A 25,021-nucleotide genomic window follows, 5' to 3' on the forward strand; every position below is an offset into this window, starting at 1 on the left:
TTCTTTCACCTGGAATTTATTTTAACTTGTTAAGGAATAAAATAAATTGGGAGAGGTCATCAGCAAGTGCCAGTGCCAGATACCAGCTCCACTGCTTAGGGTGCACATTTTCAAACAGAACACCCCCATCCTGCCCCAGCAAAGGAACTAATTCTTGCTTTTTATCTAAGTCTCAACATTTATTGTGCTGATGACTTTATCTGGTCGCAATATTCCCTATCCATACCCAGGACACATCCCACTCGCTCAGCAAGAGCTGCACAGATTTCCACAGGGAAAGCTTGTTTTATACCAGGTAAAATTATCATATGACAAAGTTTGTATTTCAAGGTCTTGAGCCCTAACAGAGAATTTTAAATATTCTTGCTGCTTAACTTTAAGTTCTACAAGTGGCAATTGGAACTGTTTTGTCCTTGCTCATTTGTTTCTTTTTTCCTCCTTAGCCAAAGATCAAAAAATAACATCAGTTTCTCCCATCATATGCAATGGTCCAGAAACTCTGAGACAACCATGTCAGTATCATTCTGATACTAGACATCATTCTAGTAATTAAAAAAAAAAAAAAAAAGTTTTAAAAAAAAAAAGTTATGCAAGAGTTAAGACTGAAAAATATAGAGCTGGATTTGAAAACAACAACAACAACAACAACAACAACAACAACAACCTCCAATAAAACCACGAAGACTCAAGATGCATCTGGAGAATGTGAAAGGACAAGAAATATGAATAATTGCTTTTACTGTGGCTAAATTTTACTAAGCAAATTTAATTTTACTATTTCTCCTCAAGTGAAACTCTCACTATCATCCATTTGAATTCTTCAGTGAACTGAGCCCAGCCTGTAACCCTGGCTGTAGCCTGCTCTTCCAGTTAAAGCTGGAAGCTGGCCATCTCCACAGCTGGGAGTTTCAGCCCAATTTATTCATGAGCATTTGCTACATTGTGTGCTCTGGTGTGGCGAAGAACTGCACAGTCTGACTGATTTCACACTTTCTTAACTTCCTCATGCAGCATATCATTCTCTAGTGGTTACAAGATATTAAGCTCTCCACATCTACTTTGCTGCTTGACTATCTTGTATATCTAAAGAGTGTTCATTACAGGAATATGAATAGAATTAAATAATTTAATGACAAGACAGACTCAGATATTTTGAATGCTTTATATAAATATTAAAAAACATTTATTAACAACAACTCCTCCAAAATGCTCTCCCTCCCACCCTCATTGCTCTTACCTCTGGTCCCACGTTTTGAAACTCTCAAAATTATCAATATTTTGAAATGAAATTGTGGTAAGTCTCCCAAACCACATTATTCTGTTATTATTACAAGAAACTGTCCATACCCAACAAAAATAATCTTTCCAAGATATTGTAATCAGTGAAAACTGAAGAAAGATTTTCAGAGGGAATTTCTCACATATCTAACAACATACTGAAGGAGCATAGCATTGCCTACTCCAAGCTACTGAGCACAGCACAGGGAAGTTTTCACTTGCACATTTTTCTGTCTCTCTCTGTGAACAGGTAAACATACATTTTATTTCCTATATGAAAAATGATACCAAATAAGCTGTTCAATGTTAAACATCGAAGTTCTTTCAGCTTAACTTATACTAGGAGAAAGCAAAAATATAGATATTTTTTACTGAGTGGGTGGCTCTGCAAAACTGCATTGCCTCTGTCGTACTTAACTTTATTCTTCAGGATATTTTTTCCATCTTTCCAGGCTCGTTTCCATTCCACAATGGAGTTTTGTCCTGTTTGGCACATGGAATTTGTGTTATCAAAATACTGAGAATGTTACTCAAGAAACTTTTCCGGCCTTCTGATGCACATCAAAATGATGAGATTTGCACTGTATTTCACGTAGACCCAGACAGAACAAAAAAGTGAAATATAGGACTTAACAACAAAGTTGTTTCTGTTGCTTACTGGGTTATCGTGGTGATACAGGGTGAAACACTATATTGACACAAATGCCAGAAGCATCAGTTGTAACAAAACTTCTGAGCAATGATGTGAGAAGCTTGCTTTGCTTGTTAATATAAAACATTGAGATTACATCCTATCAGCTGAAGATGACATTCAGGAGATGGAGCCAAAACATTGCAAAAATTTTACACAGTTCCAAGTTAAGCCTGAAGGTCAATGATTAACCTCTGTCTGAAAAATAAAGCAACATTTGGAGCTTTGTTCTGGGGATGACCTAAGTTAAAATTCAAGGTTGCTTAGAGAGGAAAAAATTCTGCTGTCTCTAGAACATCCCAGGTTTTGAAGCCATACAGATTACAAAAGGAGAATTTTGTCCTTCTATGTCTGTTGAACACACTATTAGCCACATTGGGGACCACTCACAGAAATGTGGGATTTAGCTGAGGGTCAGACAGCCTATGTCTAATTTCAAGGGAGATTAACCCACAAAGGATCTTAAAAGAAGTAATTAGCAAAAATTACTTTGTCCCTTACTACCAGTTTTAGTTTGTTGGAACCTTCTAAAATTGCTCTTTTCACTTATGCTGGAGTGGCTGGAGGAGCATCAGTTTAGATCCCTCACCTGAAACCTGATTACTTCTTACCCAGCCTTTCAGCCACCAGGAAGCAAAATCAGCAGAATCCCGTTGGATTTGACCAGATGGATACCCTTATAAATGGCAGACCCATCTTCGTGAATGTGAAGGGGCAGAACCCGAAGTTTGTTTGGACCAGTGCCAACTGTGCTCCTACAACTGAGGTGAACCACTCCTACAGAAATGCCATCTGGTACCATTCATACTGGATCTACCATTTTTTACAAGGCAGGCAGATGATCCCTCCAGAAGAATGATACCCAGTGAAAAGACAAGAGCCTCTATCCTAGCATTTTTCTGTACAGGTGGTACAGGAGGAAAGTGGTGATCTTGGTGGTCATCAGACTAAATCCTCTCTCTTCCAGTGGCAACTGTCTAACAGACTGGATGAGAAGTGCTACTGACCAGGACCTGGCCCTGAAGGCGTCAGGAATCCAACAAATGACGATCAGACTCATGACATCAGATTAATGGCATAAACCCCAAGACTGGAGTGGCAACCTCCTCCAAAGAGAAAAGCCCCTGACACCAAAACCCTCCACACAACCATCCAGTACTAAGGTCATGACAGCTTTCATGATTTAGAGCTGCAAAGGACACTAGCAATAATGCTGCAGGAACTGGGAAGAGACTTATGCTACCCCAAAGAAAAGACATCTTTCAAACACTGGGGTCCTGTGCCACCATCTTAATCTCACTTATGATGGAACAGCCTAAAACTTCATGAATTTCTATACCCAAAAGAGCTTATGTGTTCAGAACAAAAGGCTTTAAAAGGGATGGAGAGCAGGACCAAAAGAGCTGTACCATAAGCAAGTTTGTGAAGGTTGGTGCTAGAGATCACTATAAAAGTGGGAAGCTCAGTAAGTATCAACTTTGACAGAGGCAAATTACTTTGACAGTATTGTTCTGTCATGAGAGGCTTTCTGGTATTAAATGTTTGGTTCTTCTTACTCAGGCTGTAGAGTGTGACTTAAGCAACTCCTGCTTTGAATGTGATTCATTTTCAGGTGGAAAAAAACCCAGAAATCCTGAAGAAACAGGAATAGTGGAACAAGCTTGCTGGAAGTCTCCATCTCATCATGCAGTTGGCAGAACCTAGAAGTTGGGCAAACCCATCTCACTCTAAGAGCACAATCAAGGGAGAAAGCAAGTTTTCCATTTCAGTGGAAGTATCCATATATACAAATGTGAAACCATACACAAGCTATTACCTATATCAAATAAATATCTAATTAATTTATCAACTAAACCTTTAGCTGCGAGCAACATGTGTAGGCCCTCAGTTCTGTGAAGAAAGGTATCCTAAGTCAGGCATGTCTCAATTGCTTTTGAAGTTATTTTATTCTCAGTGCTTTTTATTGGGCTTTTAGAGCAAAGAAATTAAGATCTAAGGTGCAAACAGTTGGGACAGTGACCTCACTAGTTACTGTGAGGCAGACAAAAGGAAACAGGTATTACTTCTACAGCCCACGAATGAATGTGGAAAATGTCTCACTCAAGAACAGCAGATGCACTCAATCAAGGCACTTACCTACACTTTTATCTGTGCTTATACTACACTTGTATGATTACCTGCTGGGAGAGACAAGCTAAGTGGTAATTTTTTCTAAGAACGGAGAATGTAGGTTCTGAGGCTACAGCTTCCTCATTATCTGGTGATGCCATTGCAAAATATCTATGTATGTCAGTGTGACAGTTTATATATAGTTAGGGAAAAAAATTACTCTTTCTGTACTACTATTTGCATTATCAATACTATCAATATAGTATTTAGAACCAGAACTTGAGTTTGAAACCTTGCTGTAAATCAGTAAGGCACAGTCCAAACACAGTGGAAACTATTTAGTAACTACTGAAACAGCCAGACCTTCTCAGCCCATTTCATATTCTCCTGAAGCCATTTTAGAGCAGATGAATGGTCCAGGCTGAAAACTTCTTCCATATTAACATTCACTGTCATATGCTTAAGAAAAAGCTTTGGATCAGATAAACGAGCTGCTTGGCTCAGCCTCTCCACTGCCCCGTGATAGGCACTGTTATGCTGAACTGTGTCTTCAGATCTGTAAGGGAATTTCAACAAATGTAAAATTAGGTACCATACAGGCACAGTGTCACTTGCCTAACACTTTATAATGGCAGGAAAACTACAAAAACATTTAAATAATGCCTTGTATTTTTCACTGATAAATATTATCCTAATTTCTAGACAGATTATATTATTGTTCTGAAGAATTAAAAAGTTATAGGAAGTGTATTTGTAACATATTTAATGGTAATGAAAACTAATTGGCTTTAATGCCAGTACAAAGTAGCTCTGCAATATTCACAGCATATTTCATGAAAAAAATATCTCTGGGCTGGAAAATTCAGTGAAAGAATACAAACCATTTAACAAACTGGATACAGCAAGATACAGCTTGAATCCGTAAGGTTTACTCAGTTTTGGCACACAATCGCTTTTGGAACAAGGCTGTGCCTAAGTGACATACCTACAGTTTTTTGCAAGAGCAGAACTTAGTGTTTAAGAAAACAAACATACACATAGCAAATACATGGTAACGAGATAAAAAGCTTCTCACTTATCCAAGGGAACAAAATGAAGAGATGTATTCTTTGGGAAGGATAAGGAAAACAAGATCTATTACTTACATGATCACATGACCAAATACAATCAAAAGGGTACATATCTGACAAACAAACCTTTTCAGTATTATTTGAAGTGGCAGACTAGTAGTCCTTGGACTTTGAATATTACTGGCATTTGAAACAAGGAATATTTCAATGGTCAGCAGCATCTCAATTTCAGACAGGTAAGATGGAATGTTCAGAAGTTTGTGATATAAATTTCCCTGCAGCTCTGGGTAGCAACCCAGTGATAAAGCATCTGAGAGTAAATGCAGAAACATGAGGAATTAGCATTACCAATACTAAAAATAGGTCTGTTTTCTTCTGTGTGACTAAATGTGGAAAAACCCCAACCCCAAACCCGTAATGGATTTTACTATTTCACCTATGAAATGGCCTGATTTGAGAACATAGCACACAGCATACACACGTAATATTCACAGTTATAAAATGTTTGATTTTTTAAAATGAGTTTTATCAGCTATGATTAAAAAGGTCTGTCAGAAGCCTGACACACTTGGGACACCAAGTGTGTGATAAAACAAGGACAATTTAGGCAGGTCAGACAGAAGATTGAATTATGGTCAAAGTGAGGGAACCTTTGAACAGCATCTCCTGCTTTTTTCCCCTGACTTCTGTCAAGTGATCCCAGCAACCCAACATATACAGCATTTCAGGGAGAAAGAAAAAAAAAAAAAAAAAAAAAGAGATGAGGAATGAGGAAAACCAATTATTTCAATGTTAACAAAATCAAATATCCACCCCAGAAAGGATGGACTCTTAAAGCAGTCTGGTAACCTCAACAATTCTAAGACAGAATAGAACAGTAAATAATGTGACAATACGGAGAGACCTAAGCAGAGTGGCAGACCCAGTATCATCTTAGCTCAGAAATGGAGAGTTATAAACAATTACAGACATTTAGCTTTTTTTAGTTGAAAGGAATTTTCTTATAGTTAGGATTAACTAATTAGCCAGACTTCTCAAATCTTAAGTATTAATAATTTTACCACCACAGAGATGGTAGTACACTTCTATAGAGAAGTATCAGGACATCTAATTTGCCTAGATGAGAAAGTGAACATGATGCACTTTTCAACCATTTCTGAAATTCTGAAATTAAATGTAAAAAAAATAATATAATCACAATTACATTTATGTCATGCCAGGAAGTATGCACTGATTCTTATTTTCAACTCTCCATTTCCTAATAAATATTTTGGTTACAAATAAATTCCTGAGAGTGACACAGAAAGTACTGTTTTTCTTCTTACTCATACTTCCGAAATTTTATGAGCACATTACCCAAAGAATGCAAGGGGAGGATATTGTTTAAGAAGCAACTTACTTTTATAATAGGTCCTAGCTTTGGACCATAAAAAACTTCTTCCCAAAGCTGTGATTAATCCTCTAAGTAGAACAAAATCAATAGCCATTTTTTTGGAAAGCATGAAGTCTACTGCAGAAGATGACACCCCAAGGTTCTTGTTCTCAAAACAGGCATTTATCAGCTTGTTAAAAAGGCAGCTGTATTGAGAAGCATCTACAGTATCTGAAATGAAATTAAGAATATAAACTACTGAATTAATTCAAACATAAATCTAGTTGAAGGACTGTTTCTCAATCAGTACCTAAATCAGAATTCTTTTCCTCTATCAACAAGATGGAACAAGGCTGCGATAATATGAATGCTTAATTCATCAAAAATCTTTTCATACAGTAGTTCACATTGTGAAGGAGAAGTGTTAAGGTTCAAGTAGTAATTTGCTGCCAAAACCAATAGAATCAGATAAAAATATATTCACCTGCTCAAGCCCATAAACACAATCTTCACCTGATCTCTCAGATTTAACATTTCCAGCAATAAAAATCTCCTTAGTTTTCTGTTTCTACTCTTGCTCTGAACTGTCTCCTTTTCAGCAGGAATGAGCAGCCTTGTATTCACTTCGCAAATAAATAGATCCTTTCAGTACTCTCTAAAATAGATGGTCTTTCAACTAATCTCCCCAAATATATCTAAAAGCACACAGTGGCAGTAGACTGAGACCTACACACAGGAATCAGACTCTTAGGCTACCTAGCTCAGTTAAAGAAAAAAAAAAAAAAACCTCATTAATCTGAAATTAAGATAAAATAAAATTAAAATATCCCTATTTTATCTCACTGTATAGAGACTGTGTATGATCCTTAATTTAACTGGTCTTTCCTGTTGCCCTGTGTAACTGAGCAAAAGAGGACAAGTGTGTGTGCACATCCAAGTGTGTGCACAAGTGCAGCAAGAGTTGCAGAGCACAACACATTTCAACTGACACTACACTCTTTGGAAAACAGAAACAGGCTTGTATAAATCCATCTTACTTCTTCAACAAAGTTTAGCTAGAGAACACTACAATGACACCACAGAATTTTTATATTTTTAGCTCTTAACACAGTATGTTTTTCTATACTTACCAGAATGTTTTTGCAAACCTGGTAAGTTCTGCAGAACTTCCAACGCCTGCCTGTACAAACTCTTCCTCAAGTATTTATGCACTATTGTACATAACAGATTATGTCGATTGAGGATGTCCATTTTATCACAGGGCGACGATGGTGTATCTGTGATCCACTCTGACTCTGTGGCAAACAACAGTGCAGTGTTATTTCTAGGAACTGGAACTTATGGATGTTGAGACTTTGGGCCATTAAAAATGTACTATAAACTGCACCATGACACAAATTTCAGAATTGCACAGGAAGTGCAGCTCGACTTATTAATGATTTGTTCCTTATAACCAATACTCCTTAGACTGATTCTCTGAACCTTTATATTGTAAATCACCCTTTTTATAAAATATGACTGCAGTAAAATGGACTGTCAGTGGCATATATAGATACGTATATATCTATATCTATGTACAGCTATAAAACTGAACAGCAAATTTACATCCTCAATATCACTTCACAGCATACATTCTATTCTTTATACTTCTGAATTTCTTCTCTTTTCAGCAGAATTCCAAAAAGCCATATGTAATAATTGCAGAAATATGGTACTGTTCTAAAGCAATTATATTAAATGGGAATACTGCGAGGTGCAAAGGAACACTGCATTGACCCAAGCTGGAAATTTGACACTGAATGTCCTCTGGTTCAAAGAAAAACTACACAGGACAGAGTCATCTTCCAAGCTGCACTCCTCCCTCATTATGGCACATCTTTGGGTAGAATGGTGCTGACAGCAGAATACTGTGAAAACTTCTAAAAAAATCAGGCATCAGCTGTAATATTTCTTATACATATCAAGAAGAATTTGTAACTAATGATCCAGCTTACTAACCAGTAAGATGGATCACATTTCCTTTGTTGCCCCAGTATTATTAACTGTATTTAGTAACACAGACCAGCTTGTAACTTTTATCTGAAATCTGTCATAGAAGTGAGCTCTTCAAATTTGAAGTCAAAATTGTAAAACAGGCTTACCTCTCAATACCCTTATTGCTCCATCCAAATTTCCAGAATGAAGAAAGATTTCTGCAGCTTTATTAACAATCTGACATCTGGATGCTGACCTCCCTGCACCTACAAGTCCTTTCAAGTGTGTAAAATGTATCTGGAGCTCATGTAGTTTATCCAGAACCTTCCTTCCCTAGCATAAGAGGGAGAAGGGAAAGGCAGAAAGTCAGAAAAAGCAATGGTATCAGTGAACACAGTTTATATTTACACAAAATAGAACAGATTTAAAGTTAGTGACACAGTTTATAGGTATCGATGCAGTTATCCAAACTGAGTCAGGGGTGAAGTACAGTAAAATTTCTAATGAAGAGTTTAGGGTTTTTTGACTATGTAGGCAAAAAACCTCTATCAACCTATTGTCAAAGGGCTCCCAATACACTATTACCCATAACATTACTACTTTATAATGTCCAATACAGTCTTTTTAATATACTTTGTAATTTATTTGTATTTGCTTGCTTTATTAATATTTTAAATTGTGATTCCATTCAGTACTACACAGTCTATGAAATCCTAAAAGATCATACAGAGAGTTTTCATTTTGCAGCAGAGATGCAATTGTTAAATAATTACTTCAGCGTAAGTCCAAGAAAACACTGATGATTGTATGCAGCAGGACAATAAACTGGAATAAATTGGACCTATTTGGCCAACACTGTAACAGCCAACGACTTTATAATCAGATTCCAGATTGATATTTAGACTGGAGCAAATCCATTACTACTTTACAATCTGGACTACCTTTTGGACAAAAAAGACATGGTATCAAGTAGATACCACAGGACTACAGATTTATCTGATACATATAATGGACTGAAACTGGTAGAGAGAGGTAAGACTGTCAACTTCCTGAAGCGGAGATCAATTTGGGATCTGCCAGTTCCAATAAAAATCATTCAGAGCAGAGCCTCATTCACACTCTGATATGGCCAACACAGGTTGTCTAGAAAGCTGTTTGAGGATCTTAGTCAGTAATCTCTTGAGAAGCAGGTTTGATACCTAACACAACACTCTCATAGAAACAAAGACATTTTGCTCGAGATAGGATAGAAATCATAGTATGATTGTAAGATGTATCTACTTCTAGTAACTCATGTTGTACAAGAATAACACTACACGTGCTTTTCACATTTTGCACCTCTGAAATTAAGACATGAAGATGAATCTCCTTGAAATATCAGGGGTTGTGCAATCCAAGATCAGGCTCTCCCTTAAGATGGATCTGGAAAACAGCTAAAATGTGTGAAGGCACACAAACATTATATGCTGAAGAAGACAGCCAAAACTCAAGGCAAACTAAACTCTTCAGTGAGCATGTGAGCCCTAGCACTCCTCAACGGCAAAATTAGATTCTCCTTTCTGTGGTTAGAAGTATCTTAACAGTTCTAACTGCTAAGTTTTGTGGAACAAAAATGCCTGAAAAGTTCTAGTGCAGTATTACTCAAGTGCTAATGCAAAGACCCTCTCTCCCTCCCTTTACTCTTAAACAATACCACACTGTGCTGCAGCTTGACAGGGACCTGCTGAAGGCCATTCAGCTCAAGAAGCCAGTGCTGCAAAATGAATGATTCATCAGAACAGGTCTCCTGCCTCTAGATGGATGCCTTAAGATCAGACTAAACATCTCTATCAAATATCTCCTGGGACCTGGCTTGACCCTGGAAACAGACTGAGCAGTGCACAGGATTTTAACCTAACAGAACTCCTGAAGGTCATCCCATAGAGACAATTGTACAAAAGACAATTTAATTCTTTGATGCGAATCAGAAAGGATTCCCTGATGGTAACTTGCAAAAAACAGCCAAAACAAAACCTCAAGAGATAAAAGGGGATGAGAGCATCTGCTTTTGTTCATAAAAGTGCATGCTTGAAATCATCCTCTATGGGATGAGGAACATCCACGTACAGCACAGTTATTAGCTGAAAGGATCAGGCCCAAGTCCAGAATGTGATCCCTGACCAAAACATACTCTAAAATCACTGGGGTGATAAGTAATATAAACATATTACTTCTTATGCTATCACTTTTCATGCTGCTTTCTGGAAGAGATCTGGTTTGGTATGCACTGATTCCTTCCAGGATGAAAAAGACAAATTTAACATATGAAATGGATCTTCCTGCTGTGAAATTATGACCAATACTGCCTGAGGCCTAAGCAAAACATCCAGTCAAAAGTCTAGTCACTTAAGCCCTGGCCTTGTGTAATATTTGACAGCAAAGATATGATTTTAAAGGTATTTCTTTGTGATGTCTGAGTTTTGCAAGATTCACAGAAATTTGATTGAGTGGAAGAAAAGCACTTCCAGCAGTATTCTGGGGAACAGGCAGTTCACCAAGTGCAGCCTTGCTACGCTGCTTTTCTGTCTTCCTGGCCTTATCCATTCCATTTGAGAATAGATGATGCAGAAACACCAATGCAGCAAATTGCCCAAACTTCTCTAAATATCACTTGAGTTGGGACGTCTCAGAATGCAGCATGACTACCAGGCAGAAGAAAGTGATGTTTCTGGGAAACAGCCCCATCAGCACCTCACCCCAGAATCTCAGTCTCTTAGTTCAGATTCAACCTCAGCTCAGAAAAATCTCAAGATGAACATGAGCAATCAGTTCCTAGGTAGCAAGATCAAGTTAAGATGGGTTCCATAGAAGAATACTTCTGAGGAAGGCACAATAAAATGCTTTGGTCCAGCTGGAAAGTTAGGAAGTACTAAGATGGCAGAGAGGCAGGTGGCACTAGAGGCAGGTGGCACCAGCCATTCCACTAGAGCAGAGGCAGGTGGCACCAGAGGCAGGTGGCATCAGCCATTCCATTAGAGCAACACAGTTTAATATCCAGAAGACAATTTACTAATTATTTTTCTCTTTTTCTTCCAGTCAGGTTCCTGTAGCTCTGCATACCTTTACCCACTGCAGTACTTTGTGATACGAATACATCACGCTTATCCCAGTCCTTCCAATGAAAAGTCTGTCTGCTTTATTATGGTGTGAGTTTTTCATTACTGAAAAGAAAAAGGCTTTTTAATTTTTTTTTATTTTACATGTAAATGCAGTTTTAAAGAAATTACACATTTCAAAAACACAGTAATTGTGAAAACACTAAATACATTTTCTGAACTATCTGCCATTTAAAGCAGCAACTTCCTAAGTCCTAACACCAGAAGCAGGTTAAATAACTATAGTTTATTCAGACAATATTTCATAGTAATCTAAGTCATCCATAAAATGCTTGGACATGTAATGGCTAATTTAGTAACATCATTATTTGTAAAGTAAGCTTTACATTATCTGGCATCTCAAAGAAATTTTGGTAATTGCAGAATTGAGTAATTACAGCCTCTTTGGGAACACTGCTAAGACTTTTAGAGCAGAGGTCTCAAAGCGGGGAAAGAGCACAACAATTCATCCAGCTGTGGGAAGGAAATATTTTCTGCACTATTAGAAAATAAAAATAAATAAAATACTTTGAAAAGTAGTGTTTATTTTATATTTATCTCATATTTGTGATTCCTGTTTTTGTGTATGGTTTATAGTAAATTTAATATATTGGTGTAGTAGCACATGAATATGATATATAAATAAATAAATTATGGGTGACTGCTCAAAAACTTTTCACTGATGAAGGTGCTTATCAGCTGGGAGATCACTGCTCTAGGGAAGACAGACTAAGTTCCAAGCTCTGACAAAATCTCCTCCTGGTGTGACAACTGGAAGCTCTGACAGCTTTTTTATAATATAAAAGTCTGTGGTCAGAAAGGATATACCACATATCTGGAATATTTATTTATTATGTTTTAGTAGACAACACAGGTTGCAAAATATCTAAGTAATCCTTTATAAAATGATTTAACATCCCACTGACACTTCACCAAGCCTCAGTAATCTGCAAACTTATTAGGAAGAATGATACAGATACGTGAATGAAGGGGCATAGGGAAGAAAGAGGCAAGAAAACCTGCCAGAACTATTAAAACATTAGGTTCTTGAGCACCCAGCCCTCGCAGAAACCACTGGTTATTCAGAGAATAAAATAATTCTAAAAATTCAACTTTGTAAAAAAATAGTACAAATTATATACATGATGTAACCTGTTTATTGTGTTTTAAAATACACAACTGTATATATATACTTACAGCGCTAAAGCTTACTTATGCTATTAACAGTGTGACACCTCACATGAAAATACTTAAATACATTTGCCATTGTCCTGAGCATAAGCCATTTTTATTGAAAGATCATGAATTCTGGGTTCTCTTTTTGATTTCAAAAAACTCTACTGTTTCTCCTTCAGAATCTTCCTTGATTTTAAGTGTAAGCAACTACACACTTTACTTCTACTGGAAAATAGCTTCTACTGAACATTACAGCTGCACCCCCAAAAATTCAGAATATTCTAACATAAAATTAACTAATAATCAGAAAACTATATGAATTAATTTTTTAAAATATTTTTTAATCTTTAAAAGCTCTGCAAAAAGCACTTCTTGCATCTTAATTTTACCTGCATCAGCAAAATCACAAAAAGGGACTCCTGGTCTGTCTGTTTCTGAATCTTTGGCTAGAATTTCAGCAATAGATATAAACAATTTCTGAAGATCATCAAAATGTTCACATCCAGTTCTTGCATTATGATACAAAGCTCCCAGCTTGGTCCAATTCCTTTTTTCCTTGCAATGCTGCAAAGAAGGCAAAGGATAAATATAGCAAACCTGCTTCCAGAGAACCAAACAGGAAATACATTCAAATTTGAGATATGTACCTGGGATAGACTTGAAGAAGAAAAAAATAGAGATCAAACGCTACTGCCAAGAACCTTCACATTCATACTGCAGTTACATGTTGCCAAACTTGCATGGACTGCCAATTATTTCTATCCCTCAAGAAATTAAATTAATTTTTTCATGTCATCACCCCAATTGAGAACTTATTAATCCCATTTAGGAACTGGAATTTATTCACTACCTTTTTCCCATGATGCATGCTGAATTTATGGTTATTTTCTATATGGATTAGTGTCTTTAGCTTGCCAGATCACTTGATGACTTTGGTGTTAAAGGAGTAAAAAAAATCAGTACTGCTTTTTCCCTTTTTATATTTCAATCTCTGGATCTGCACAGGACATGTGATAATATGTAAACTACACCATAATTGTGCATAATGAGTAATCTGACCTTGAATATGAAAGACACAAGTGTCCAAATAGTGATTGTTTTACAGTATTTTCTTATTCTTTAAAATACTGCTTAATGTTGTCAACTGCAGCTTTTACAACTGTGTATTTTTATATTAGATATGAATTCTATCTGCTAAATAATGTATTAAATAAATTTTTGGTGAAGAACGATGTACCACTACCAAGCACAACAAATGTAAAGCAGAGGAAATAATTACCGAAAGTTACAAAATCTTTGAATTTGATGCAAAACTAAGATAAAAACTGCAAGTATGTCAATTAAAATACTGACATTACAGAAAGGCCAAAGACAGTTTTCTCCTGCATTTTAAGCCTTCCCAAACATGGCTTTGCATAAAAGTATTTTATCATAAGTTCACTATACTTAACAACAAAACCCACTAATTTAAAAATGTCTAGAAATTGCTATTTCATGTAGGTTTAAAAGAAATCATGAAGAATGCACATATTGTACCTGAATTTCAGCCACAGCCAAGTTGAAGTCAAAAATCCATGTCTTTTCAGAATATCTTTCCTTAAATCTTCCACATGAAAAAAAAAGCATATTTAAATTTTAACACATCCTATTGAGCTAGCAGAAGGTGAACAACAAATTATCACACACGAATATTAAACTGATGTGATTTTTGATCCTATTTGCTTCACATTACACAAACTGCACACTGAAAATCCTCATATAAAATCTTGCCAAGGGAAGCTAGCACATGTATTAAACAAATAACTGAGCAGAGATATTTTCACAGATGCTGTATATTTTGTTTCCACTAAGAATCAAAGGTGTATGAATCACAAATTTAGTTTCTCAACTTGTGTGTGCATGTAGATGCAGACAATACAAAAATTAAAAAGGATCACAATCTGTCGCAATTTGCAGCAAGAAAGAATGACACGCACCTGGTTAGGCTGAAGTGAGGAAAAGAAGGGTAGTTTATTGTGATTTGGCATTTAAATAGGATTTGGAATTTGGTCAAGGATTGGTAGATGAGAGGAACACCTCTCTGACCCCAGTGGTTAATTCAGAAGTTCATCACAGAGAGGTATGCAAAAACAATCTACTTTGTTTATGGTACATGCATGAGAATTTTCAGTAGAAATATGCAAACAATCATCAGAAGGCTGAAATCAGGGCGACAACAATTTTGTTCAAGAGATGGGGAAGTATCAGCAGTTTTTGAACAGATTTAACATTTTGCCAGCATATCCCAGCTGTACTCAAAAAACAACCCTCCTCCCTAGTAGTGTTGGCACAAATGTTTATGTAGTCACACTGTAAAGGAAACTAGAAAACTACTTCAGATTGTAACTAATCCTAGAAGGGCTGTTTATTGCAGAAGTACTGTTTGCTTATGTGGGCCTAAATGATATATTAAACCATGGTGTCTCTAATTTGGCTAGCTATATATATTTCTATCACAGCTGGCAACAGATTGTACAATGATGACTGATACCAAAAAAACTAATACTTGTGGTCAGAATCTAAGTTTTGATTTAACAATGCTTGATCTTTGCGACACAGTAGATTGACAGCACTTTAAAATACAATTAGGCATTATGTGATAGTATTTTCATTCAATATATCTTTTAAAGATTCCACATAAACTTATAAAAATAGATGCTGAAGAAGGAACTAGGCAGCTATAATTAGAAAATAGCTCCCTAAAGACATACCTGGATTTTATGTTTGTAACAGTAGTCATTTCCCAACTGGAAACTTGCAACTGTTGAAGTAACTTAATAATGTCGTCAAAATGTTCTAACTCAAGGAACATACCAGCATCAATGAGCTGTAATATCAAAGAAGGTAAGAAAAGTGAGCATACAGAAAGTTATGATGACTTAACGCTTCTTCAGAGATAACTGGCAAACAACATTGGGAAAAAACACATAGTAGTGCATCTCAGTCAAAAACAAAAGAATAAATGAAAACCAATACCACAAATTCAGTTACTCATAATAACATTTCTGGTGTTATTTCAGTACTGTTTTTAAAATTGATATGTTTAAGTCTTAAAAAACAGGCAATGCATTTCAGAAAGTTCAGCAAGCAAACGAAAGTACAAACGAAACTTGTACCTTACAGAAGGTATTGATTAATGTAGGCACAGCATTTCTTATATTCAAATAAGCCACATGCTCAAAAACTTTCAGAAGAACATCTACAGCTGGCTAATACAGACAAAAAAAGCAGAGTCAGTTTTGCAACTCCATTCAATTAGAAAGCTCAGAGATTTTATAATAGGGTATTCTGAATAACTCCCCTCACCCCTCACCCCTCACCCCCGATTTGAGTACCAGAGTAAAAACAAACCTGATACTATAAACGGCATAGTACTCAAAAAAATAAAATTATGAAACTAAGATTTAAAAAATGTTACAAAGTCACCTACCAGTGTCTTGATTTGTACAGTTACATTCAATATCTGAAATACTTCCTGCAACAAATAGCTTTTGAGCAATGAAACAAGAAGGTCATTCAGCACTTCAGAAGCAAAATCCACACCAGGAGCAACTTCTTTGTAATACTGCACAAATATTTGGACTGAAAAAGCAATTAAATTCAATTTCACATTGGGGTTAACTGATGCTAACTATCTAAACAAGTTATTTCCTTACATTTTAGACACAGTGTAACAACACTTAATTGTCCGAGATATTATGGGACAGGGATATGGAGAAGTATGGGTGAAAGGATCCAGTCTGAATACAGTGTTAACCTTACTAGAACCAGACTGACTATTCTGAAATATGCTGTATCATTGAGCTGAGCACTGTAAGCCCTGTAGGTCCCCAGAAAGATTAGCTGATTTGGTGCAGCACAAGAAGAATGCACAAACTCAGGTCAGATTTGGTACACGCAACAAGGTAGTAAGGCCAATCCAGACAGGAAGCTCTAGGAAGTGAAGTGCTGTGCCACAGTGGATCATCTTACAACCTGTTCCATCTTACAACCCTTCTTTGATAAACATGTACTGTGGCCTGCTGGTATCCAGTGTTACCCATATTAAAACACTCAGGTATTCAGCACGGGAACACTGCAGCACAGGGTGCAACTGAATTCCCTGTTCTCATTCTGCTACACTCTAAGAAGCTTTCAAAAACTTAAAGACTGCTCAGGACCAGTATAAAAGCAATCACTGTCCAGAGTAAAAACAAAACAAAAGCCCCTTGTGACTGAACTCAAAAGCTCAGATGGATCTGAATGAACTGCAGTCCCTAAAATGTGTTATTCATAATTGTTTGCATATATGGTGTAAGGACTAAACTAAAGCAGTTGGAGGTGAGTGCAGTAGCAACACTTAATTTCAAGAACCTCCATTCTCAAGTTTTTGTGTTTTTGCTGTTTGACCAGGGTGACCAAAAGCAATAATAAAATTTGGGTTCTGTTAAACCTCCTCCCTGCCCTATTTATGTATTTCTACTCCCAAGTCTAGTTATGGTCAGATTTATAAGTTCATTTTATGTGGAAGTATGATTTCTAAGAACCTCCTGAGCTAAGTGCATATCTAAATTTCTAGCCTTACTGGGAAACTGAACCAGGAGAATGCAGGGATTGCATGTATTCTTTCATTTGAAGTAAGAACTTTTTATTCACAGCTGAAGTGGCAACCATTTCTCTCTTGACAGCCTATTTAATTTGCTTTAAATAAGCTAAGTAAAAAAGATACAGCAACAGCTACTACTCATACCTGCACGTTTTAGGAGGCCTGATTCTTTGATACTAATGTATGTCCTAAGAATTTCCATGCAAATCTATAAAAAAAGAAAAAAAAATATAGTAAAATAAACCTTCAGTTTATGCCAAACAAAAGAACTACTCACAAACATGAGTTCTATTATATAAGAGCTTTACATTGGTTCATGTAAGAAGTGATAAATGATGTAAGAAGGTAATGGGGTCTGTAGACAAAGGCTCTGTCAAAAGGCCAGCAAATCAAACAGAAAAATAATGCAGATGAAATGTTTGGGAAAGAGGCTGCTAGGAAAAGTGTTTGCATGTGTGTGTACATACGCATAGCAAACAAACAAACAAAAAAAAGAGAATTTGAAATCAGAGTTAGTATAAATGTTGCAGACTGTAAACAAAGAAAGGGAACCAAAATGTGAAATGTAGTAAGTAAAAACAGCATGAATATACCAACTAAGTCAAAAAATCATCCAGAAATGAAGCTGGTAACACTGATTATGACAAAGAATCATTCATAAGAATAGAGAACAAAAAACTGAGAACTAACTTGATTTAATGAGCCATTTCAACACCGACTTGACTAAAAAAAAAAAAAAATAATCCACACCTAGATATTTTAATGTTATTTAATATTGGAACATTCTTGTCTTAATATCTTAAGCTGTCAGGTTTGTGATACTTACATATTTTTCTCCATCTCTGCAGATGAAGAAATAAAGACAACTGATATCATATCTTAGAATTCCAAGTTAGGGAAAACCCTCGCCCCATTTTAGAAATGCTCTGTCACTTCTGGAACATTTACAGTCTTTCTGCATAACCATGTACATTGGTCATATTTAATACTATTTTGTGAAATAGTTAAACATGAAGAGACAGAAAATGCCCTAAATTAATAGTCATGGCATTACAGAACTGAATCGGGTTTATTTTTACATGTAACTTCAAAACGACACAGGATTCACTCATGAAGTTCATTATACAGCAAATTAATTATCATCAAAACAGAAGATACTGGTTTATGGCCAAGACATCTTTCTTATTTTAAAACCATTAACCTGTTTAGATCATCAGGCCAAAGAATACAAAAATTGTACGTGTAAGTATAAATAAAGCTCATTGTTTTTATTTGGAAGCAGTATCACAATGTTGGGCTATACTCCAAGATACACCTTTCAGAAAATCATGTCAAAATTTTGATCATTTATATACATGAAGTGTCACCTGGGAACAGGTTAACTCAATCCAAATCTATACTCCCAGGTGGCTGAGGGCATTTCCAGAATAAACTTTAGCACATGCTTACAGTATGGAAATTAGTTTGCTTTCTATTGAAATTAGTTTTTCTCCTTCTTTGGACTGACTCCCAAAAAAAGCCAAGATTGCATCTGGAGCTCTGACTGTTCCAAGTATTAATGAAATTGCTTGGACAACCACTTGTAGTAGTATTCAATCTGTATTGCTGTATTACATTAATAAAATAAACCAAATGTGTTATTCATTTACACCTTCCAGAAGGCTTCAGTTGATTGAGTTCTTCCAACTTTGAAAGGTGTAACTGCACCCACAGAGTCTGTAAAAATGTGAGAACCTTTAAATTCTGAGTTAGCTGTAACAGATTTTGAACTAAGGTACATCAAAGAGATTACTCCTATTTTCAAAAGGCAGTATCAATCACACAATTCTGTCATCTATCAGTTGATTCCATGACTCATTTAACGCGACAATTTAGTAAAAACCATAATAAAGGCCTCCGTATCTTATACAACCAACCAACTCTCCAGTAAAAACATGATCCTACTACAACAACACAGAGGTGCTCATTCAGAAGAACGAGCACAGGAACTCACTAAATACTTCAGCATCTCCCAGTCAGTGCCCACTCTATTGTTTAATAAGGGAGAAACCCTCATACTGCAGCCTTTATCTCAGTGAGATCAAAACCAGGATCCTTCTTACAGGAAGTTTCTGTTGGCTGTGGAAGCTTTGAGATGCACAATCCCTATTCAGTGTGGCTGAAACTGACCAAAAGGTTCAAAGGTCATTTAGTGGTGGTTAGACACAGTAATAAAAGGACAGTGTAGAATCTCCTTTTTTTAGGAAGCCACATTAAAAAAACAAAACCAAAATCCACCACAACAGAAACATATATTCAAGGCCCTGAAGTTGCAAGACAACACTAATGAAGGCAGCAAACTTCTTATTTTGTATCCTTTTCATTTCCAGTTAAGAGGGTCATAGGATCAAGGAAAAGTAGAGTATGAAGTCACAGAAAGTGTTTAATGGATAGGAGTCCAAAAAACCTAATGATTAAGTTCCACAAAGCTAAAATGAAATCACAAAGAGCAATACAGCTTGCACAACAACATGTTTTGAAACCACTTATTTTACCATGAAATGATTGTGCTACACTCTGAAGTGTCATTTGAGCAAAAAAATTTACTGTATTAAGTTCACTGTCTCTTGCCTTCTCAATGAGGAGCACGGAGAAGAGTCCAGCGTCACCTCCTTTACCCTCTTCTCCATCACTGATACACATTAAGATCTACCCTCCCTTAAATACTTTGACAAGTATTTGAAACAGTCTTTTGTTTACTTTACCTAATACAAAACAGATTTTCACTGTTTGAAAACGAAAGGCATCTCTTAAAAAAAAAAAACAAAAACCTAAACCTGGTAACTTTTACAACTTGCTGAGCTCGAGTATGCTGATTTTCAAAACATATGATGCTTTTATGAATTCAAGCACTGCTGTGTTGTGTGATCAACTACAACTGTGAAGTGTTAAATACTAGGAAGTTATGCCTTAAAGCATCAACCAGTTACTTAATACAAAAGAAAAGAATATCATTATGGGGAAAGGTATTTCTCTTCAAAAACTCTGGTAACTATTATCACTGAGAACACAGCTCTAAGCAAGTGGACTGTCAGTCTGCATAAGTGTTCTCTTGAAGAGATTTATTCCTCCTGTATAAGATTAGATGCCTTTATTGCTTCTTTACCTGTTTTTCATTTATGTACTTTGGTGCCACCATGAGGTGCTTGGCCTATTATCATTTTTAAATGGACAGGTCTAAAACCATAAATACATACACAGACAAACAAAACTCAGGTATATTTTCAGACTACCAAGAAAGTCTGTCTGGGTTTGGTGGGTAGAACAGCTAGTGTGCTGGAGTGCTGCACCACAAGTAAAATCAAATGGAATCGATTTTTAATAGTTTCAGGGAAATAATTCTTTAATGTGCCTGAAGCAGTACAAACCACAATAATTCAGATAAACTAGCTGAAAATTACCAATATTCACTAGAGTCTGCCAAAGATATGTCGCACTTGAGAAAAAAGGAAAAATGTTCCATACAAAACTACTCTCAAATTATCTTAGTATTTTTAAGATGTCATATAAATTTTCAAAGGGGTTAGAAAGCATTAACAAAAATATAAAGCAGCTTTTTTTGGATATATATATAAAGGAAAAGAGAAAACATTAAGAAAAATAAAACCAAACTACACTGATGTATTTTAAAAATTCTGACGCAGTATATTTAAAATATCAGGAAGATGGACAAGTTCCTTTAGATGTTAATTTTTTTTAGCAATTATGTCTAACAGGTTAACTGCAAGTTATTTTTTACATTTTGATTCTGAATTTTTTTACTTACTGACATCAATGATAAAATTGCACTCATATCAGTAAGATGGTAGGTAGGTAAGAAATAAATCTTGTACAACCTGACGAGGAAAGTTTAGGCATTTGTTATTGGTTACTTGCTTTGATGTTTTGTTTGCTGCCAGTTAACTTACAAAACTTTCAAACAGCCAATTTCAGAATCTTATTATGTGCCAGTACAATTAGCTTGCCTTGCACAGTTCTTGGAAGCATTAAACTCATAATGTGTCTGTTAAATGTTTGAAAACACATTTACTCTGCCCATCATTGGAAAATTATTCTTGCTTGCAAATATTATGAGAATTGTTGCTCCATTTAAGGAGATTACACCATCTTAAAACAAACCCTTGTTGCATAAAACATGCAGAAGGTAATACACCATAGATGGCTTTTGGCTTTAACAACATATACAAAGTCTTTGCAAAGGTTTGCCTAAAGTCTCTGATGCTCAGGATAGAAATGTCTCAGAATCTGCCCATTCTACTACTCTATATTTGTACAGCCTAATTGTTGATGTGTGTTCTCTTAAAGCATCTACTAGTTCAAAAATGATACCATGTTAAAAAAAAAAAAACAACTTTAGAAGACCTTGAGAGGAAGAATTTCTGACCAATTTTTTCATCCATCAATTTCTGATTGATTACTCACTTCCCATATATAAACTAACAAAGGAGAGTATGTTTTGGTTTCAAAAAGTGTTCACACTTAAAATCTTTTCCTTACTTCAATAAATCTTTTTACCTTTTCATCCCCTTGTCCTGGAACATGACAGAACCAACATTTTGCTCTTTCACACCCACGTAAAGTCATGAAATAATATCTGCAGTATTTACGGGGCAGGTTAAGTGCATCAAGGATCTGCTGGACTGATTGAGAAGCCTGGAATAAAATAAAATTACAACAAGCAGGAAAAGCCAAGTAATATTTCTTGAAAGCAAAAATGGTCTTTGTTTTTTTAGAATTTCGAAACATCTACAAACTGTAAATGAAAGCTGAAAATGTGATCTATAATTAAGCCTTTGAAACTGTAAATATCTCTATACTGTACCTGCAGCATTTCAAAAGACACAAAGATCAATCCCTTGTCATGTCACATTAGGGTCTAATTAAAAAAAAAGGCCTGTCCTGAAGACTGCAAATAAGGATAACGCAAGAACTGCTAAATGAGATGGACAATGAGTAGAGAGGAGGAAAAAAGGTGACAAGTTCCTGCACAGCTCTGAGTAACTATCTGAGAATTCTGGGGCATCAATTTCCTTGACCCTTTTTCAGTGCCTACATCATGGATAAAGCAGGCTGTCCTAAACATGTGAAACCTTGTCTGCTTTTCATTTCTACAAACACCAGTAAAGCAAAAATAATTATTTGATTTTGCTTAAGCTGGAAACAGAAATGAAGGAAAAGTCACTGTGAATAGCAGTCCCTTCACTGACTTCGTTCTCAGAAATTATACTTACTCAGTGATAACATCTTTAAAGGTGTAAAAACATAAACAAGTACAGATTCACAGTTTCTGATTTGATACATGGGGAACCATCTAAGTATCCATAAGAAGTTTAGTGCCAAATGATCAGAAATCTAATATTTAACAACTCACAATTGCATTTTTCTCCATCTTCCATGGCTCAGTATCTCGACAATTCTTCAATGGCAGTGAAGTACTTCTTCCTGAAGATTTGTAACCTAAAAATTAGGATGAGGACAGCAAATCACATAATAAAAATGAATCATACTGAAACCACTCTCATTTATCTTATTTTCCTTTATATTTATAGTTCCTTCAAGTCACAGCAATGATTAATGAAAATTTGATTAATGCAGCCTAAAGCCAGTAATTCAAATTACAGTTTTCTTAATTATCCTAAAAGTGAGACTTTACACAAACTTCAAGAGTAAGCACATTTAAATTAAAAACTTCACTACTTTATCCAAGGTTCCTGCTCTAACTTACAGAGATAAGAAAAGGAATAAAAATATCCAGAAGTTTTAATTTCAAAACCTACCCACTTTATCACTAATCTTTGCATTCCAACATCACTAGCCCTAAAGTTAAGATATTTTTTCAGAACTGACAGAAAACCTTTCATACTATTACATTTTAAGCAGTGCGAGTAGCAAGTTTAATAAGCCCAATGTAAGTTACTGGTTTCTTAACCAGGAAACTCGGTTTTAGAACTTTAATTATTACTGAATGACAGTTTTCTTTCTTTGAAAACTGAATAATGTTAATGGAAGATAAGAGTTCAAATTTTCAACTCCCTATCTAAAGACAAATGAGAGCTTTCGAATGCCCTGCATTCTAGGATTCCCATCTGGCCCCTTCAAAGAATTGAGTGTTCAAAGGAGAGAGTGCTTAGTCCCTTCTGACAAACCAGTGTTACTAAAGAGCATCCAATAATGAATGTTCTACTAGAGACTGGCACTAGGTACATGGTTCTTAATCTCCATGTCTTCCTAACAGATAGGGCTACCACAAGATAGGAAGAAGAGCATAATGCAGAACAATGAGTACTTAACATTACGTATTGTCACACTGCAAAAACTTGTGAAGTGACGGTGGGCCACTCGATAAATTCAGGATTGGATACATTTAGTGACAAGAAAAAGACCATGAAAACAGCCAACCACTAGCTACAGAAAAATGCCACTGGGAAATTGATCTTTCCTCCAGAGTCTTTCCATCCTCAAGCACAGAGTTTTTCACCAGGTCCTTTCAGGAGTCCGTACGCTCCCTTGTTGACTGTAGGTCAGACTTGCAGGGAAACAGGCACTAAAGTAGCCAACCCTGCCTGCACAGTTCTGGGAATAAAAGGCTTTTTCCCTGGCCTAGCACAGCAACTCTTGCTTTGGCAACTCACAAATGACTTTAAGAAGGAAGACTTAGAAGAAGAACTCTTCAGAAGGTGTATATGCTTTGAAGGCCAAAGACATGAACAGTTTCAAACAACTAGAGTCAGAAGACATATTCAAAATTGCTTTTTATAGCACGTCTTTCTTGCACTACCTCAAAATACTGTTAAATGACATGATGATAAAATTGTTCTACAGACTCAGACTGACAGTATAATTTGAAACTAAACAAGAGCCCCTGTCACTGATCTTAATTCAAGAAATTCTTGTTTATAAACATCCACATTAATCATTAATTCTAAAAACATTGATTTCCAAAGCACCTGTTGCAAAGAAACAGAATGCAGTATCTATCCACAAGTAATTGATTCCTGTTTTTCTCTATCTTGTGTGTCAAATAAACCATGCATTTATGCAAAGCTAAATGTCAGATTTGTTATGTGCAGTGACAGCATAATGGAATGCAGTTCCATTACAATTTCTCTGGTGGCACAGACACTGAAGAGGTATCTGTCCCATGTGTGAAATATACCGGGTCAACATGAAGTGCTACTTATGAAATCTATATAATTATTTGATCCAGTCTAGTGAATGCCTCAAAAACATTTGAATTGGCATAAACAACAAAGTTCTGACCTTTAGCAAGGTGGGTAAACCACTCTAGCAAGTTTTATAAAGAACAATCAACCAACCAAATCTGCACTCGCATTCTCTGACCACAAATAAAGGAAAACAGGTTACTTGCTAATAACACATCTCAAACATAATGTGTCAGACTATTAAGAATGCAGGTACTGCTGTACCATTAAAGTATCTGAGAGGCATAAATATCAGACAGAATTATTTCTATTTGACCCTAATGAATAGAATTCTGCTAAAAACCCAACCCTAAACCTCTCACTAATGTACCACACGAGAGCTTGCAGTTTT

At 36.0% G+C, this 25,021-nt stretch overlaps 1 protein-coding gene across 1 annotated transcript in view; it reads right to left on the bottom strand.

Moving 5' to 3' along the window:
• Window positions 1-4,423: 4,423 nt before the first annotated feature.
• TOPAZ1 (testis and ovary specific TOPAZ 1) overlaps window positions 4,424-25,021 on the bottom strand; it is a gene marked incomplete at both ends in the record, with an annotated part of 36,380 nt that continues 15,782 nt past the window's right edge. The window contains 14 exons of the mRNA XM_083857493.1: window positions 4,424-4,634; window positions 5,275-5,458; window positions 6,548-6,751; window positions 7,651-7,815; window positions 8,662-8,827; window positions 11,594-11,694; window positions 13,194-13,368; window positions 14,341-14,407; window positions 15,555-15,670; window positions 15,960-16,052; window positions 16,274-16,425; window positions 17,573-17,636; window positions 21,983-22,120; window positions 22,839-22,924. Of these exons, the coding sequence (XP_083713619.1) occupies window positions 4,424-4,634; window positions 5,275-5,458; window positions 6,548-6,751; window positions 7,651-7,815; window positions 8,662-8,827; window positions 11,594-11,694; window positions 13,194-13,368; window positions 14,341-14,407; window positions 15,555-15,670; window positions 15,960-16,052; window positions 16,274-16,425; window positions 17,573-17,636; window positions 21,983-22,120; window positions 22,839-22,924 (1,922 nt within the window). The remainder of the gene's footprint in view (window positions 4,635-5,274; window positions 5,459-6,547; window positions 6,752-7,650; window positions 7,816-8,661; window positions 8,828-11,593; window positions 11,695-13,193; window positions 13,369-14,340; window positions 14,408-15,554; window positions 15,671-15,959; window positions 16,053-16,273; window positions 16,426-17,572; window positions 17,637-21,982; window positions 22,121-22,838; window positions 22,925-25,021) is intronic.

The sequence above is a fragment of the Zosterops lateralis genome (genome assembly GCF_965231275.1).
Source record: "Zosterops lateralis genome assembly, chromosome: 1".
In the NCBI taxonomy this organism is placed as follows: domain Eukaryota; kingdom Metazoa; phylum Chordata; class Aves; order Passeriformes; family Zosteropidae; genus Zosterops; species Zosterops lateralis.